This window comes from Salvelinus alpinus, chromosome 23 (genome assembly GCF_045679555.1).
Source record: "Salvelinus alpinus chromosome 23, SLU_Salpinus.1, whole genome shotgun sequence".
Lineage (NCBI taxonomy): Eukaryota > Metazoa > Chordata > Actinopteri > Salmoniformes > Salmonidae > Salvelinus > Salvelinus alpinus.
In genome coordinates this window covers 6,712,994-6,733,017 of record NC_092108.1, presented here as the reverse complement: position 1 = coordinate 6,733,017, position 20,024 = coordinate 6,712,994, and the positions used below count along the sequence as shown (strand labels likewise).

Here is a 20,024-nt window from a genome sequence, read left to right as displayed (position 1 = left end):
CAGCTATAGATCTGCATATGTTGGGTCCTGATTTTTACATGGAGGGTCACGTACAGCTATAGATCTGCATATGTTGGGTCCTGATTTTTACATGGAGGGTCACGTACAGCTATAGATCTGCATATGTTGGGTCTGATTTTTACATGGAGGGTTGATTTTTACATGGAGGGTCACGTACAGCTATAGATCTGCATATATTCAGTAAGGTCCTGAATATGAAATATGTAAAATGTAATACCCCGTCTGTCACTAGGAGATGTATTGCTATTGTGACTGAAGACGATGATGTGATGACAGATGAGTGCTATTAAACTAGAATTAAATTCTGCACTTTCAGCAAATTTGTCTTCAAGGACCATACGGTTAATATCCTAGCAGGAAATATGAGCCGTTGCGTTAGTTGCTGCATGGGGGAAAACGCATGGAACGCACCATGTTGTGTGCTATAGGCTACATCCCAACTGGCATCCTATTCCCTACACAGTGCACTACAATGGCTCATAGGGCTCTGGTCAAAAGTAGGAATAGGGTGCCATTTCAGATGCAGAAAATTGTCTTCTCTTATGAGAGAATAACAAATAACTCAAATCGAAGACAAATAAAAAAGCGATTAAACTTCCACACCTGTGGGGATTAATGTTATTCCGCTATTATGTAATACTACCAGGGTGCCGTATGCAATATCATGGCATTCTGTCTTTCTCCAAACCAGTGTGTCATATCGTTTTTTGATATGGAGTATATGGAGACTGGGTCTGGGGGTTTTATCCGTTCAGTGCAGATGCGTCCGAGGCGTTGGCTGTTTTTAATAACGCCCCTGTCAGTCTGAGAGAGAGAGGGACAGCTGGTCTCACGTTGCAGAGAGTCTCCTAACTGGAGGAACACGGCGTACGGGGAAATCAAGCCACTTCTCCTTAGACGACACATACATGGGTATGAAGGCACACATGAGGGTACGTGCACACACCCTGAATGCACACACAGGTACACACATGCACACACACACACACACACACACACACACACACAAACACACACTCACTTAATTTGCTCACACACACATAACATGCACACACGTTAGACCCTCAGTGTTGGTCTGGCTATAATACTTAACCCTCAGTGTCGGTCTGGCTAGAATACTTTATCCCTCAGTGTTGGTCTGGCTATAATACTTTATCCCTCAGGGTTGGTCTGGCTAGAATACTTTATCCCTCAGTGTTGGTCTGGCTATAATACTTTATCCCTCAGTGTTGGTCTGGCTATAATACTTTATCCCTCAGTGTTGGTCTGGCTATAATACTTTATCCCTCAGTGTTGGTCTGGCTATAATACTTTATCCCTCAGTGTTGGTATGGCTATAATACTTTATCCCTCAGTGTTGGTCTGGCTATAATACGTTATCCCTCAGTGTTGGTATGGCTATAATACTTTATCCCTCAGTGTTGGTATGGCTATAACACTTTATCCCGCAGTGTTGGTCTGGCTATAATACTTTATCCCTCAGTGTTGGTCTGGCTATAATACTTTATCCCTCAGTGTTGGTCTGGCTATAATACTTTATCCCTCAGTGTTGGTCTGGCTATAACACTTTATCCCTCAGTGTTGGTCTGGCTATAATACTTTATCCCTCAGTGTTGGTCTGGCTATAATACTTTATCCCTCAGTGTTGGTCTGGCTATAATACTTTATCCCTCAGCGTTGGTCTGGCTATAATACTTTATCCCTCAGTGTTGGTCTGGCTAGAATAATTTATCCCTCAGTGTTGGTCTGGCTATAATACTTTATCCCTCAGTGTTGGTCTGGCTAGAATAATTTATCCCTCAGTGTTGGTCTGGCTATAATACTTTATCCCTCAGTGTTGGTCTGGCTATAATACTTTATCCCGCAGTGTTGGTCTGGCTATAATACTTTATCCCTCAGTGTTGGTCTGGCTATAATACTTTATCCCTCAGTGTTGGTATGGCTATAATACTTTATCCCTCAGTGTTGGTCTGGCTATAATACTTTATCCCTCAGTGTTGGCATGGCTATAATACTTTATCCCTCAGTGTTGGTCTGGCTATAACACTTTATCCCTCAGTGTTGGTCTGGCTATAATACTTTATCCCTCAGTGTTGGTCTGGCTATAATACTTTATCCCTCAGTGTTGGTCTGGCTATAATACTTTATCCCTCAGCGTTGGTCTGGCTATAATACTTTATCCCTCAGTGTTGGTCTGGCTAGAATAATTTATCCCTCAGTGTTGGTCTGGCTATAATACTTTATCCCTCAGTGTTGGTCTGGCTATAATACTTTATCCCTCAGTGTTGGTATGGCTATAATACTTTATCCCTCAGCGTTGGTCTGGCTATAATATTTTATCCCTCAGCGTTGGTCTGGCTAGAATACTTTATCCCTCAGTGTTGGTCTGGCTATAACACTTTATCCCTCAGTGTTGGTCTGGCTATAATACTTTATCCCTCAGTGTTGGTCTGGCTATAATACTTTATCCCTCAGTGTTGGTCTGGCTAGAATACTTTATCCCTCAGCGTTGGTCTGGCTATAATATTTTATCCCTCAGTGTTGGTCTGGCTATAATACTTTATCCCTCAGTGTTGGTCTGGCTAGAATACTTTATCCCTCAGCGTTGGTCTGGCTATAATATTTTATCCCTCAGTGTTGGTCTGGCTATAATACTTTATCCCTCAGCGTTGGTCTGGCTATAATACTTTATCCCTCAGTGTTGGTCTGGCTATAACACTTTATCCCTCAGTGTTGGTCTGGCTATAATACTTTATCCCTCAGTGTTGGTCTGGCTATAATACTTTATCCCTCAGTGTTGGTCTGGCTATAATACTTTATCCCTCAGTGTTGGTCTGGCTATAATACTTTATCCCTCAGTGTTGGTCTGGCTATAATACTTTATCCCTCAGTGTTGGTCTGGCTAGAATACTTTATCCCTCAGCGTTGGTCTGGCTATAATATTTTATCCCTCAGTGTTGGTCTGGCTATAATACTTTATCCCTCAGCGTTGGTCTGGCTATAATACTTTATCCCTCAGTGTTGGTCTGGCTATAACACTTTATCCCTCAGTGTTGGTCTGGCTATAATACTTTATCCCTCAGTGTTGGTCTGGCTATAATACTTTATCCCTCAGTGTTGGTCTGGCTATAATACTTTATCCCTCAGTGTTGGTCTGGCTATAATACTTTATCCCTCAGTGTTGGTCTGGCTATAATACTCCGTCCATCAGTGTTGGTCTGGCTAGAATACTGTATCCCTCAGTGTTGGTCTGGCTATAATACTTTATCCCTCAGTGTTGGTCTGGCTAGAATACTTTGTCCCTCATTGTTGGTCTGGCTATAATACTTTATCCCTCAGTGTTGGTCTGGCTATAATACTTTATCCCTCAGTGTTGGTCTGGCTAGAATACTTTATCCCTCAGTGTTGGTCTGGCTATAATACTTTATCCCTCAGTGTTGGTCTGGCTAGAATACTTTATCCCTCAGTGTTGGTCTGGCTATAATACTTTATCCCTCAGTGTTGGTCTGGCTATAATACTTTATCCCTCAGTGTTGGTCTGGCTATAATACTTCATCCCTCAGTGTTGGTCTGGCTAGAATACTTTATCCCTCAGTGTTGGTCTGGCTATAATACTTTATCCCTCAGTGTTGGTCTGGCTATAATACTTCATCCCTCAGTGTTGGTCTGGCTAGAATACTTTATCCCTCAGTGTTGGTCTGGCTAGAATACTTTATCCCTCAGTGTTGGTCTGGCTATAATACTTCATCCCTCAGTGTTGGTATGGCTATAATACTTTATCCCTCAGTGTTGGTCTGGCTATAATACTTTATCCCTCAGTGTTGGTCTGGCTATAATACTTTATCCCTCAGTGTTGGTCTGGCTATAATACTTTATCCCTCAGTGTTGGTCTGGCTATAATACTTTATCCCTCAGCGTTGGTCTGGCTATAATACTTTATCCCTCAGTGTTGGTCTGGCTAGAATAATTTATCCCTCAGTGTTGGTCTGGCTATAATACTTCATCCCTCAGTGTTGGTCTGGCTAGAATACTTTATCCATCAGTGTTGGTCTGGCTAGAATACTTTATCCCTCAGTGTTGGTCTGGCTATAATACTTCATCCCTCAGTGTTGGTATGGCTATAATACTTTATCCCTCAGTGTTGGTCTGGCTATAATACTTTATCCCTCAGTGTTGGTCTGGCTATAATACTTTATCCCTCAGTGTTGGTCTGGCTATAATACTTTATCCCTCAGTGTTGGTCTGGCTATAATACTTTATCCCTCAGCGTTGGTCTGGCTATAATACTTTATCCCTCAGTGTTGGTCTGGCTAGAATAATTTATCCCTCAGTGTTGGTCTGGCTATAATACTTCATCCCTCAGTGTTGGTATGGCTATAATACTTTATCCCTCAGTGTTGGTCTGGCTATAATACTTTATCCCTCAGTGTTGGTCTGGCTATAATACTTTATCCCTCAGTGTTGGTATGGCTATAATACTTTATCCCTCAGTGTTGGTCTGGCTATAATACTTTATCCCTCAGTGTTGGTCTGGCTATAATACTTTATCCCTCAGTGTTGGTCTGGCTATAATACTTTATCCCTCAGTGTTGGTCTGGCTATAATACTTTATCCCTCAGCGTTGGTCTGGCTATAATACTTTATCCCTCAGTGTTGGTCTGGCTAGAATAATTTATCCCTCAGTGTTGGTCTGGCTATAATACTTCATCCCTCAGTGTTGGTATGGCTATAATACTTTATCCCTCAGTGTTGGTCTGGCTATAATACTTTATCCCTCAGTGTTGGTCTGGCTATAATACTTTATCCCTCAGTGTTGGTCTGGCTATAATACTTTATCCCTCAGTGTTGGTCTGGCTATAATACTTTATCCCTCAGTGTTGGTCTGGCTATAATACTTTATCCCTCAGTGTTGGTATGGCTATAATACTTTATCCCTCAGTGTTGGTATGGCTATAATACTTTATCCCTCAGTGTTGGTCTGGCTATAATACTTTATCCCTCAGTGTTGGTCTGGCTATAATACTTTATCCCTCAGTGTTGGTCTGGCAAGAATACTTTATCTCTCGGCTGATTATAGCACCATGCTCATTCATCAGTGTAGAGTTTGAGTTGAGTTCATTTTTATTTTTACAGGGACAGTGCACATTAATCAATGTTTCAGTAAACGTGCCGGTTTTAGTCAGCTGGCTAATTTTCAACCGCAGTCCCTAGGCAGGTTATTTTTTTACACTGAGGGATAAGGTTCTATAATCAGCCCAACACCGAGGGATAAGGTTTTATAATCAGCCCACCACTGAGGGATAAGGTTATATAATCATCCCACCACTGAGGGATAAGGTTATATAATCATCCCAACACTGAGGGATAAGGTTCTATAATCAGCCCAACACTGAGGGATAAGGTGCTATAATCAGCCCTTATACCTCAGCTATAATCAGTGTTGGGCTGATTATAGAACTGTATTCCTCAGTGCTGGATATAGCACCTTATCCCTCCCTGTTGGGCTGGCTATAGCACATTATCCCTCCGTGTTGGGCTGGATATAGCACATTATCCCTCCGTGTTGGGCTGGCTATAGCACATTATCCCTCCGTGTTGGGCTGGATATAGCACATTATCCCTCCGTGTTGGGCTGGATATAGCACATTATCCCTCCCTGTTGGGCTGGCTATAGCACATTATCCCTCCGTGTTGGGCTGGATATAGCACATTATCCCTCCGTGTTGGGCTGGCTATAGCACATTATCCCTCCGTGTTGGGCTGGATATAGCACATTATCCCTCCGTGTTGGGCTGGATATAGCACATTATCCCTCTGTGTTGGGCTGGATATAGCACATTATCCCTCCGTGTTGGGCTGGATATAGCACATTATCCCTCCGTGTTGGGCTGGCTATAGCACATTATCCCTCCGTGTTGGGCTGGATATAGCACATTATCCCTCCGTGTTGGGCTGGCTATAGCACATTATCCCTCCGTGTTGGGCTGGATATAGCACATTATCCCTCCGTGTTGGGCTGGCTATAGCACATTATCCCTCCGTGTTGGGCTGGATATAGCACATTATCCCTCCGTGTTGGGCTGGCTATAGCACATTATCCCTCCGTGTTGGGCTGGATATAGCACATTATCCCTCCGTGTTGGGCTGGATATAGCACATTATCCCTCCGTGTTGGGCTGGCTATAGCACATTATCCCTCCGTGTTGGGCTGGATATAGCACATTATCCCTCCGTGTTGGGCTGGCTATAGCACATTATCCCTCCGTGTTGGGCTGGATATAGCACATTATCCCTCCGTGTTGGGCTGGCTATAGCACATTATCCCTCCGTGTTGGGCTGGATATAGCACATTATCCCTCAGTGTTGGGCTGATTATAGCACCTTATCCCTCTTCTAGCTTCCCTAGAGTTAGCTTTCCTGGGGTCAGCCTGGTGTTAGCCTGGTGTTAGCCTGGGGTTAGCCTGGGGTTAGCCTGGTGTTAGCCTGGTGTTAGCCAGGTGTTAGCCTGGGGTTAGCCTGGTGTTAGCCTGGGGTTAGCCTGGGGTTAGCCTGGTGTTAGCCTGCATTAGATATATTAAGGAAATGAGCCCCCTGGCCTAGACCTGGGATCTGACAGATCAGACAGAAATCTCCTCCAAGATTGACGAAAAGCCCACATGCCTCATATATCATTTTTTTATTCTTGATTAGATTGTGTTGAAACTTTTACCACAATTGTTTTTTTTTAGATATATAGAGACTTAGTCTACTCACAGATGTTAGCAGTTCCTCTGGGAATGGGCAGGTAGGACCCGACACTCCAGGGTCGTCCGTGGTAGTGTCTCTTACAGCGGCCGCAGTCCGGTCCTGTTGTGTTGTGTTCACACTCACATCCCAGCTTCCCCTTGTCCTTGTCAAACACACAGCTGTTGGAGTGCAGGTTACACTTACACCTGAGGAGGGAAAACACACAATCAGATTGATTTCACCTTTATTCATAGCCAGATAAGTCACTGAACACAAACGATCTTCTATAAGAGTAGCGTTCGGGTTGCACTTCGATCTGAGAAGGAGAACATCGTGCAACAGACAGAATGTAAATACTTGTTATTGTTTTGTACCAAAGGCTGTGGGTTGGTTCTTCAAGCCGGATTACAGTGCTTACTCCTGGATAACATTAAAATGAACTATTTTATTGACATGAATCAAATATGACTGACTGGGAAGCTAAAACAAATCTTCATGTCTAAGACAAGGTTACTCATCATGCCGACGCGTTTCACCAAATCACTTCCTCTATACAGGGATATTTCACTGTGCCTTTGCTGTGGAGTGTTGCCTTTTCTATAATTTAATAGTGGGTATACAGGGATATTTCACTGTGCCTTTGCTGTGGAGTGTTGCCTTTTCTATAATTTAATAGTGGGTATACAAGGATATTTCACTGTGCCCTTTGCTGTGGAGTGTTGCCTTTTCTATAATTTAATAGTGGGTATACAGGGATATTTCACTGTGCCTTTGCTGTGGAGTGTTGCCTTTTCTATAATTTAATACTGGGTATACAGGGATATTTCACTGTGCCTTTGCTGTGGAGTGTTGCCTTTTCTATAATTTAATAGTGGGTATACAGGGATATTTCACTGTGCCTTTGCTGTGGAGTGTTGCCTTTTCTATAATTTAATAGTGGGTATACAAGGATATTTCACTGTGCCTTTGCTGTGGAGTGTTGCCTTTTCTATAATTTAATAGTGGGTATACAGGGATATTTCACTGTGCCTTTGCTGTGGAGTGTTTCCTTTTCTATAATTTAATAGTGGGTATACAAGGATATTTCACTGTGCCTTTGCTGTGGAGTGTTGCCTTTTCTATAATTTAATAGTGGGTATACAGGGATATTTCACTGTGCCTTTGCTGTGGAGTGTTGCCTTTTCTATAATTTAATAGTGGGTATACAAGGATATTTCACTGTGCCTTTGCTGTGGAGTGTTGCCTTTTCTATAATTTAATAGTGGGTATACAGGGATATTTCACTGTGCCTTTGCTGTGGAGTGTTGCCTTTTCTATAATTTAATAGTGGGTATACAAGGATATTTCACTGTGCCTTTGCTGTGGAGTGTTGCCATTTTTATAATTTAATAGTGGGTATACAAGGATATTTCACTGTGCCTTTGCTGTGGAGTGTTGCCTTTTCTATAATTTAATAGTGGGTATACAGGGATATTTCACTGTGCCTTTGCTGTGGAGTGTTGCCTTTTCTATAATTTAATAGTGGGTATACAAGGATATTTCACTGTGCCTTTGCTGTGGAGTGTTGCCTTTTTTATAATTTAATAGTGGGTATACAAGGATATTTCACTGTGCCCTTTGCTGTGGAGTGTTGCCTTTTCTATAATTTAATAGTGGGTATACAGGGATATTTCACTGTGCCTTTGCTGTGGAGTGTTTCCTTTTCTATAATTTAATAGTGGGTATACAGGGATATTTCACTGTGCCTTTGCTGTGGAGTGTTGCCTTTTCTATAATTTAATAGTGGGTATACAAGGATATTTCACTGTGCCCTTTGCTGTGGAGTGTTGCCTTTTCTATAATTTAATAGTGGGTATACAAGGCCTACATGGATTTCCCACTCCGGTACTTGACTTAGATCAGACTAAGAGGGAAGAGAGAGAGAGGAGAACGCATCGTTATTCTTAAAACGAGAGCTAATTTGGCTAACCCTCTATGGAGGGAACAGCATTTAAAAACAAGAGCTAATTTGGCTAAGCCTCCGTGAAGGGAACAGCATTTAAAACAATACCTAATTTGGCTAACCCTCCGTGAAGGGAACAGCATTTAAAACAATACTTAATTTGGCTAACCCTCCGTGAAGGGAACAGCATTTAAAACAATACCTAATTTGGCTGACCCTCCGTGAAGGGAACAGAATTTAAAACAATACCTAATTTGGCTGACCCTCAGTGAAGGGAACAGCATTTAAAACAATACCTAATTTGGCTGACCCTTCGAGGAGGGAACAGCATTTAAAACAATACCAAATTTGGCTGACCCTTCGAGGAGGGAACAGCATTTAAAATAACACCAAATTTGGCTGACCCTTCGAGGAGGGAACAGCATTTAAAACAATACCTAATTTGGCTAACCCTCCGTGAAGGGAACACCACATTAAATAAAGTCAGGATTCTCAGGCATCCCAAATGGCACCCTAATCCCTACATAGTGCCCTATAGGGAATAGGGTGCGATTTGGGACACAGGCAATAACGTTCTCTTTATTGAGGACTAAACAGAGGGCTGATTGAGAGTTAACAAGAAGACAACAAATGAACCAAGGCATTCTTCAAAGTTACTGAAACCTTTTTGGTTCCAGGTAGAACTATTTTTGGTTCCAGGTAGAACTATTTTTGGTTCCATGTTGAACTCCTTTTGGTTCCAGGTAGAACTCTTTTTGGTTCCAGGTAGAACTATTTTTGGTTCCAGGTAGAACTATTTTTGGTTCCATGTTGAACTCCTTTTGGTTCCAGGTAGAACTCTTTTTGGTTCCATGTAGAACTCTTTTTGGTTCCAGGTAGAACTCTTCTGTGTTCCATGTAGAACCAAAAGTGTTCTACCTGAAACCGAACAGGGTTCTTCAAAGAGTTTCCTATGGGGACAGCCGAATAACACTTTTGGTTAAAACCTTTTCTCAATAGGGGGGCGCCATTTTCACTTTGTAAAAAATCGTTCCCAAATTAAACTGCCTCGTACTCAATTCTTGCTCGTACAATATGCATATTATTATTACTATTGGATAGAAAACACTCTCTAGTTTCTAAAACAGTTTGAATTATATCTGTGAGTAAAACAGAACTCATTTTGCAGCAAATTTCCTGTCAGGAAGTGAGAAATCTGAAATCGGGGGCTCTGTTCCAGGGTCAGCCTATTAATTTGCATGGAATCTATGGGTCTACATGCACTGCATACGCCTTCCCCTAGATGTCAGTAGGCAGTGAGAGTTGGAATGGGGTGTATAGCTCTATCTGAGGCCAAACAAGACCTGTTGGAATGACGCGACCACTCTTTCCTTTCTTCACCATGGCGCAAAAGGGTCACCTGGATTGCGTTCTGAAAAGCTTTCGTTATCGACGTTAGATATCTCCGGCTCTGATTTTATTTGATATATGTGTTAAAAACATCATAAACTAGTTATATTAAACCGACTTATATCAGTTTATATCAGTTGATTGCGATTTTCGGTATTTTGTTTGTTATGCGTTCTGGTGAGTTGGACACTTCCGTGCCGCATGGCCAGCTTTGTTAGCTAAATCGACAGATGAAGACGACATTCTACAACCGAACAACGATTACTCTGGAAAAAGGACACCTTGTACAAGATTCTGATGGAAGCTCATCAAATAGTAGGAACCATTTATGATATTATTTCGTATTTCTGTCGAAAATGTTTAGACTATATTCCGCCCAGATTTCGGGCGCTGTCTCGCTATAACGTAAGCTAAATGTCGTACTAAAGTTATTTTTAAAAATCTAACACAGCGGTTGCATTAAGAACTAGTGTATCTTTCATTTGCTGTCCAACCTGTATTTTTTTGTAAAGTATATGATTAGTTATTTGATTAGATGATGTGAATGTCAGAAATATATCCGGATTTTTTGTGCAGTTTGGCTAGTATTCACATTGTTCAACCACGAATTGTACCACTAAATATGCACATTTTCGAAAAAAACATATATGTATTGTGTAATATGATGTTATAGGACTGTCATCTGATGAAGTTTGAGAAGGTTAGTGAATAAATGTATATCTTTTGCTGGTTTATTCGCTATCGCTAACGTGCCTTGAATGAATGCGGTTGTGTGGTAGGCTATTGTAGTAAGCTAATATAATGCTATATTGTGTTTTCGCTGTAAAACACTTAAAAAATCTGAAATATTGGCTGGATTCACAAGATGTTTGTCTTTCATTTGCTGTACACCGTGTATTTTTCATAAATGTTTTATGATGAGTATTTAGGTATTTCACGTTGGTTTCTGTAGTTATTCTAGCTGCTTTGGTGAGACTTGTGATGGTGGCTGCAATGTAAAACTATGATTTATACCTGAAATATGCACATTTTTCGAACAAAACATATGCTATACAATAAATCTGTTATAAGACTGTCATCTGATGAAGTTGTTTCTTGGTTAGTGACTATTTATATCTTTATTTGGTCGAATTTGTGATAGCTACCTATGCAGTAAATTTTTTTTGAAAATATGCAGTTGGGTCTTTTGCTATCGTGGTTAGCTAATAGAAATACATATTGTGTTTTCCCTGTAAAACATTTTAAAAATCAGAAATGATGGCTGGATTCACAAGATGTGTATCTTTCATCTGGTGTCTTGGACTTGTGATTTCATGATATTTAGATGCTAGTATTTACTTGTGGCGCTATGCTAGGCTATGCTAGTCAGCTTTTTTACTGATGAGGGTGCTCCCGGATCCCGGATGAGTACCAAGTAGAAGTTCACTCTCTCTCTCTCACCCTCTCGCTATCTCCCCCCTCTCCTCTTCTCTCCTCTATACATACACCTCAATTGGGCTCACCATGGTAACCTTCCCCTTAATTAAAAAGCAGCCAAAACAGGATCACATGCACACACACACAAACGCACAGACACACACCTGTGTGTGTGTCCTCGTCACAAGAGGTATGTCCCTCTGCTCTATTCAGTAGGGCAGACCCTGAACTGGCATCGTTAATAACGCTTTCCATTAAGTTTTAATGATTGGTTATATTCCTCCTAGACTAGTGTCTCTTTATAGTGGAAATATTATCTATTATCTTATCTAAAACATTGTCGGCCCTCATTTCCCTCATTTCTCTCACCGCTTATCCTTGTGTTTAAATGAGTACTGTGTCTCTTGTGTAAACATGTCTACTGTGTCTCTTGTGTTTAAATGAGTACTGTGTCTCTTATGTATAAATGTCTACTGTGTCTCTTGTATATAAATGTGTACTGTGTCTCTTGTGTTTAAATGTGTACTGTGTCTCTTGTATATAAAGGTCTACTGTGTCTCTTGTATATAAAGGTCTACTGTGTCTCTTGTATATAAACTGTGTCTCTTGTGTATAAATGTCTACTGTGTCTCTTGTATATAAAGGTCTACTGTGTCTCTTGTGTTTAAATGTGTACTGTGTCTCTTGTGTAAACATGTCTACTGTGTCTCTTGTGTTTAAATGTGTACTGTGTCTCTTGTATATGAAGGTCTACTGTGTCTCTTGTGTTTAAATGTGTACTGTGTCTCTTGTGTAAACATGTCTACTGTGTCTCTTGTGTATAAATGTCTACTGTGTCTCTTGTGTATAAATGTCTACTGTGTCTCTTGTATATAAATGTCTACTGTGTCTCTTGTATATAAAGGTCTACTGTGTCTCTTGTGTATAAATGTGTACTGTGTCTCTTGTGTAAACATGTCTACTGTGTCTCTTGTGTTTAAATGTGTACTGTGTCTCTTATGTATAAATGTCTACTGTATCTCTTGTATATAAAGGTCTACTGTGTCTCTTGTGTATAAATGTGTATTGTGTGCCCCAAATGGCAATTCATAAAGACCAATGTATCTCATGTGAAGGCTTCTGCACAGTAACAGAAGTCCTGTTGTGGACTATAATGTAGGAGAATATAACACAGTAGATATAGTAGGAGAAAATCCAAAGAAAAACCAACCAGAATTTTATTTTTTGTTGAGAGAGACCATCCTCTTAGAAATGCAACAGAAAGGTCATATTGAAAATTAGCTCCCTGGATGCAATTCCTATGGCTTCCACAGGGTGTCAGCAGTTTATGTTCAAGTTTCAGGCCTGTAACTTCAAAGACTAATAAGAAATATCAGTTTTAGTAGAAGGACAGTCTTGGAAATCCGTGTTTGCGCGCGCCATGTATAAATTACTCCCCTGCTAAAATCGGTTTCCTATTGAACATACTTCTTTCCAAAATAAATATTATAGTTTGTTTACATTTTAGGGTATTTGAGGAGTAAATAGAAATGTATTTTGACTTGTTGAAACAAAGTTTAGGGGTAGATTTTTGGATTCCTTTCTCAGCAAGTGGAACGAATGGATTACTCAAATCGATGGCGCCAACTAAACTGACTTTTTGGGATATAAAAAATGATTTTACCTAACAAAACAGCACTACATGTTATAGCTGGGACCCTTTGGATGACAAATCAGAGGAAGATTTTCAAAAAGTAAGTAAATATTTAATTGTTATATGTGAATGTATGAAACCTGTGCCGGTGGAAAAATATTTTGATGTGGGGCGCCGTCCTCAAACAATCACATGGCATGTTTTCGCTGTAACAGCTACTGTGAATCGGACAGTCCAGTTAGATTACCAAGAATTTAAGCTTTCAGTCGACATAAGACACTTATCTGTACCTAAATGTTTAAAATCCATAATATTTATGATTATTTATTTGAATTGCGGGCCCTCCAGTTTCATCGGAAGTTGTCCCGCTCCGTTTGAGCAGACACATGCACATTTGTGACCTGCTGGAGGTCATTTTGCAGGGCTCTGGCAGTGCTCCTCCTTGCACAAAGGCAGAGGTAGCGGTCCTGCTGCTGGGTTGTTGCCCTCCTACGGCCTCCTCCACGTCTCCTGATGTACTGGCCTGTCTCCTGGTAGCGCCTCCATGCTCTTTACACTACGCTGACAGACACAGCAAACCTTCTTGCCACAGCTCGCATTGATGTGCCATCCTGGATGAGCTGCACTACCTGAGCCACTTGTGTGGGTTGTAGACTCCGTCTCATGCTACCACTAAAGTGAAAGCACCGCCAGCATTCAAAAGTGACCAAAACATCAGCCAGGAAGCATAGGAACTGAGAAGTGGTCTGTGGTCACCACCTGCAGAAGCACTCCTTTATTGGGGGTGTCTTGCTAATTGCCTATAATTTCCACCTTTTGTCTATTCCATTTGCACAACAGCATGTGAAATTTATTGTCAATCAGTGTTGCTTCCTAAGTGGACAGTTTGATTTCACAGAAGTGTGATTGACCTGGAGTTACATTGTGTTGTTTAAGTGTTCCCTTTATTTTTTTGAGCAGTGTATAACAGAACTTATGTAGCAGGCAAAACCCTGAGGACTAACCTTTTTTTTTTTAAAGTCACTGTCTGTTCAATGAGTTTTTATGGGCAGGACAGATTTCTAATCACTCTACTCTCAGTTCCTACTGCTTCCACTGGATGTCACCAGTCTTGGGAAATAGGTTGAGGTTATTCATTTGTGAAATGAAGAAGAAGGACACCAGGAAGTAGAGTAACGTCTTGTGTACTGTTTGAGAGTTGCGCAAGACTAGAAAAGTAGCGTTAGTTTGTTGATCTCCTGTATTGAAAACAGATTGACCCGTCTTCAATTTGATCGATTATTAACGTTTACAAATACCTTAAGTTGTATTACAAAACTACTTTGAAATGTTTTGGCAAAGTTTAGAGGTCATTTTTTTTTGATATTTTGTAGTGACTTTGGCTTATAGGAAGCTGTTTTTTTCTGGTACAACGGCGCCAAATAAATGGACAATTTGGATATATATGGACGGAATTAATCGAACAAAAGGACCATTTGTGATGTTTATCGAACATATTGGAGTGCCAACAAAAGAATCTCGTCAAAGGTAATGCATGTTTTATATGTTATATCTGCGTTTTGAGTAGCGCCGGCATGGTTGAAATAGGCTACACTCTCTTTGTTGACATTGTGCTATCATCAGATAATAGCATCTTATGCTTTCGCCGAAAAGCTTTTTTGAAATCTGACATGTTGGCTGGATTCACAACGAGTGTAGCTTTAATTTGGTATCTTATATGTGTGATTTAATGAAAGTTTGATTTTATATAATTTTTTTTGAATCTGGCGCTCTACATTTTCCCTGGCTATTGGCCAGTTGGGACGCAAGCATCCCGCTATCCCAGAGAGGTTTTAAGAAGTTGAGGGTGGAGTTGAATCGACAGAATCAAATCAAATCACATTTTATTCATCACATGCGCCGAATAAAACTTCACTGGGGTAGCCATTTGACTAGATGTTCAGGAGTCTTATGGCTTGGGGGGTAGAAGCTATTTAGAAGCCTCTTGGACCTAGACTTGGGCGCTCCGGTACCGCTTGCCGTGCTGTAGCAAAGAGAACCTTCTATGACTAGGGTGGTTGGAGTCTTTGACACTTTTTAGGGCCTTCCTCTGACACCACCTGGTATGGAGCGTGTAAGTAAGTGAGTTATGCAGAAGTTGGTACATTGAAGGTCCATGTTACAGTCATAGTGAGGAAGTGGCCTTTTCCCCTCGGTTTGCAATGGCACCTCTTTATTCACATCAGGTCCCATTATAAGAAATGCTTTTTGACATTTGAATCCAATTGCTAATTTCTAACTAGTCCACAGCACAATACCGGAAGTTAGGCAGCCATACACAGTTGTGTCTGTCTCTTCTCAGTATCACTCCCTCGGTGATGTACCTAAACAGGGACACTTTAATTCAAATAAAAATAAAAAATGTAAAAATTAATCACATGCGTCCGAATACAACAGCTGTTTACCTTACCGTGAAATAGTTACTTACGAACCCTGAACCAACAATGCAGTTCAAGAAATAGATATAAGAAAATATTTACTAAATAAACTAAAGTAAGTTCAGCAGTCTTATGGCTTGGGGGTAGAAGCTGTTACGGAGCCTTTTGGACCTAGACTTGGTGCTCTGGTACCGGTTGCCGTGCGGTAGCAGAGAGAACAGTCTATGACTTGGGTAACTGGAGTCTTTGACAATTTTTTTGGCCTTCATCTGACAATGCCTAATATATAGGTCCTGGATAGCAGGAAGCTTGGTCCCAATGTTGTACTGGGCCGTACGCACTACCCTCTGTAGAGGCTTACGGTTGGATGCCGAGCAGTTGCCATACCAGGGAGTGATGACACCTGGTCAGAATGCTTTCGATGGTGCAGCTATATTACTTTTTGAGGATCTGGGGACCCATGCCAAATCTTTTCAGTCTCCTGAAAAGGTGTTGTTGTGCCCTCTTCACAACTGTTTTGGTATGTTTGGACCATGATAGTTCATTGGTGATGTGCACACCAAAGGAACTTGAAACTCTCAACCCGCACCACTACAGCCACGTCGATGTTAAAGGGGTCCTGTTCAGACCGCCTTTTCATGTTGTCCATCATCAGCTCCTTTGTCTTGCTCACATTGAGGGAGAGGTTGTTGTCCTGGCATCACACTGCCAGATCTCTGATCTACTCCCTATAGGCTGTCTCATTGTTGTCAGTGATCAGGCCTACCACTGTTGTATCGTCAGCAAACTTAATGATGGTGTTGGAGTCGTGCTTTGCCACGCAGTAGTAAGTACACACTCTGAGGGGCCTCAGTGTTGAGGATCACCGTGGCAGATGTGTTGTTGCCTACCCTTACCACCTGGGGGCGGCCTGTCAGGAAGTACAGGATCCAGAGTAGAGGGAGGTGTTCAGTCCCAGGGTCCTTAGCTTAGTGATGAGCTTTGTGACCACTATTGTGTTGAACGTTGAGCTGTAGTCAATGAACAGCATTCTCACATAGGTGTTCCTTTTGTCCTGGTGGGAAAGGGCAGTGTGGAGTGCGATTGAGATTGCGTCATCTGTGGATCTGTTGGGGCGGTATGCGAATTGGACAGGGTCTTTGGGTTTCCGGGAGGATGGTGTTGATGTGAGCCATGGCAAGCCTTTCAAAGCACTTCATGGCTACAGACGTGAGTGCAACGGGGCAGTAGTCATTTAGGCAGGTTTCCTTCGCTTCCTTGGGCACAGGATCTATGGTGGTCTGCTTGAAACACGTAGGTATTACAGACTCGGTCAGGGAGAGTTTGAAAAGACACTTGCCAGTTGGTCCACGCATGCTTTGAGTACATGTCCTGATAATCCGTCGGTCCCCGCGGCCTTGTGAATGTCGACCTGTTTAAAGGTCTTGCTCACATCGGAGAGCGTGATCACACAGTCGTCCGAAATAGCTGGTGCTCTCATGAACGCTTCAGTGTTTCTTTCCTCGAATCGAGCATAAAAGGCATTTAGCTCAGTTGGTAGGCTCACGTCACTGGGAAGCTTTTGTAGTCCGAAATAGCTTGCAAGTCCTGCCACATCAGATGAGCATCAGAGCAAGTGTGGTAGGATTCAATCTGAGTCCTGTATTGACGTATTGCCTGTTTGATGGTTCATCTGAGGGCATAGCGGGATTTCTTATAAGCGTCTGGATTAGTGTCCCTCTCCTTGAAAGCGGCAGCTTCAGCTTTTAGTTCGGTGCGGATGTTGCCTGTAGTCCATGGCTTCTGGTTGGTATATGTACGTACGGTCACTGTGGGGACTAAGTCGTCAGTGCACTTATTGATGAAGCCGGTGACTGAGGTGGAACATATTCCACTCTGTGCTAGTAAAACCCTCCTATACCATCTGACCACTTTTTTCCCCTCTGGTTGCACATGTGACATGCTGATAGAAATGAGGTAAAACGGATTTAAGTCTGCCTGCATTAAAGTCCCCGGCCACTAGGAGCGCCGCTTCTGGATGAGCATTTTCTTGTTTGCTTATGGGCGTATACAGCTCGTTGAGTGCGGTCTTTTTGTGGCAGCATCGTTTTGTGGTGGTAAATAGATGGCTACGAATAAAATCGATGAAAACGCTCTAGGTAGATAGTGTGGTCTACAGCTTATCACGAGGTACTCTATACCACAAAACTTTAATATTAAACATTGCGCACCAGCTGTTATTTATTCTGCTAAATGACTGTCTGTCTGTGCCATTACTAAATCAGTACACACTCCATTACTTAACCAGTACACACTCCATTACTTAACCAGTACACACTCCATTACTTAACCTGTACACACTCCATTACTTAACCAGCACGACATACTGCACATTCTATTCTTACTTTGTTGCTGTTGGGTAAACTACTGGCACACAGCTCGGACACCTATGCATACCCCACAAGACATGCCACCAGAGGTCTCTTCACAGTCCCCAAGTCCAGAACAGACTATAGGAGGCGCACAGTATTAAATAGAGCCATGACTACATGGAACTCTATTCTACATCAAGTAACTGACGCAAGCAGTAAAAATATCTTATGAAACAGCAGGGACTGTGAAGCAACCCAAACATTGACACACACACACACACACACAGACACACACAGACACACACACACACACACACAGACACACACACACACACACACACACACACACACACACACACACACACACACACACACACACACACACACACACACACACACACACACACACACACACACACACACACACACATACACATGGATTTAGTACTGTAGATATGTGGTAGTGGTGGATCAGGTGCCTGAGGACACACATTGTGTTGTGAATGTATTGTAATGTTTAAAAAATTGTATAAACTGCCTTAATTTTGCTGGACCCCAGGAAGAGTAGCTGCTGCTTTGGCAGCAGCTAATGGGGATCCATAATAAATACAAATACAAATGTCATCTATTTTTCAGCATGCAAGTAAACAGTCATATTATTACGGTTCGTTTACTTTCTTAGACCACAACAGAAGCAATTACATACTCTATCTAAATGGTTGTCTGTGTGTTTTAAGTTAAAAGTGTTCTGCTAAGGACCTCTCTCCCACACTCAGTACAATCACTTCAGTCTCTGTAGTTAAACTATCAGAATTTACATACACTTATGTATATGCCGAGTTGTGGACTTGAGTCACACGACTTTGACTCGAGTCTGAGTCAAGTCACAAATTTGATGACTTGACTTGAGAGAAAATAAAATAACTGTAGACTTGGATCCTCAAAACTCAGGTACTCGACTTTGACTTGAGACTGTATTTTAATAGGCTAGATTAATATTTGAATAGGCTTGATATAGCCTACCATTTGGATTTTATATTTCTACTTTTGCTTATTAGATCTGGTCACTAACACAGGCTTACGTTATTGCACCAAAAGATGCGCATTCTGACTATTGACCAATGAGTAGCCTCGTCGCCAACCAGAATTCCCTAAAATGGAAGACGTAACAAGTCAATTTCATAGAAATTCAGGGAAAATCTGTTGACCAATGAGTAGCCTCGTCGCCAACCAGAATTCCCTAAAATGGAAGGCGTAACAAGTCAATTTCAGAGAAATTCAGAGAAAATCTATTGACCAATGAGTAGCCTCGTCGCCAACCAGAATTCCCTAAAATGGAAGATGTAACAAGTCAATTTCATAGAAATTCAGAGAAAATCTATTGACCAATGAGTAGCCTCGTCGCCAACCAGAATTCCCTAAAATGGAAGGCGTAACAAGTCAATTTCAGAGAAATTCAGAGAAAATCTATTGACCAATGAGTAGCCTCGTCGCCAACCACAATTCCCTAAAATGGAAGATGTAACAAGTCAATTTCATAGAAATTCAGAGAAAATCTATTGACCAATGAGTAGCCTCGTCGCCAACCAGAATTCCCTAAAATGGAAGCCGTAACAAGTCAATTTCATAGAAATTCAGAGAAAATCTATTGACCAATGAGTAGCCTCGTCGCCAAGCAGAATTCCCTAAAATGGAAGGCGTAACAAGTCAATTTCATAGAAATTCAGAGAAAATCTATTGACCAATGAGTAGCCTCGTCGCCAAGCAGAATTCCCTAAAATGGAAGGCGTAACAAGTCAATTTCATAGAAATTCAGAGAAAATCTATTGACCAATGAGTAGCCTCGTCGCTACCCAGAATTCCCTAAAATGGAAGACGTAACAAGTCAATTTCATAGAAATTCAGAGAAAATCTGACCTCCAAAACAACAGGACTTCTGTTACTATGCAGAAGCCTTCATATCAGTCTAACTTTAGGGTCTTCCAGGATTCTGTGTTGGAAACCATCCTCACCACTGTATAAAATACACGAGCTCCTTCACGAAAACCCTGTCTGAGAACCCAAATGGCTCCCTAGTCTCTTTATAGTTCACTACGTTTGATCAGGACTAGTGCACTATTAAGTAGTGC

The 20,024-nt window shown here is 41.6% G+C and overlaps 1 protein-coding gene across 1 annotated transcript in view; it reads right to left on the bottom strand.

Annotated features, from left to right (window-relative positions):
• Positions 1-20,024, bottom strand: part of LOC139550119 (netrin-G1-like) — a 166,106-nt gene that overhangs the window by 56,463 nt on the left and 89,619 nt on the right. Inside the window, exon 3 of the mRNA XM_071360761.1 lies at positions 6,775-6,953. Within this exon, the coding sequence (XP_071216862.1) occupies positions 6,775-6,953 (179 nt within the window). The remainder of the gene's footprint in view (positions 1-6,774; positions 6,954-20,024) is intronic.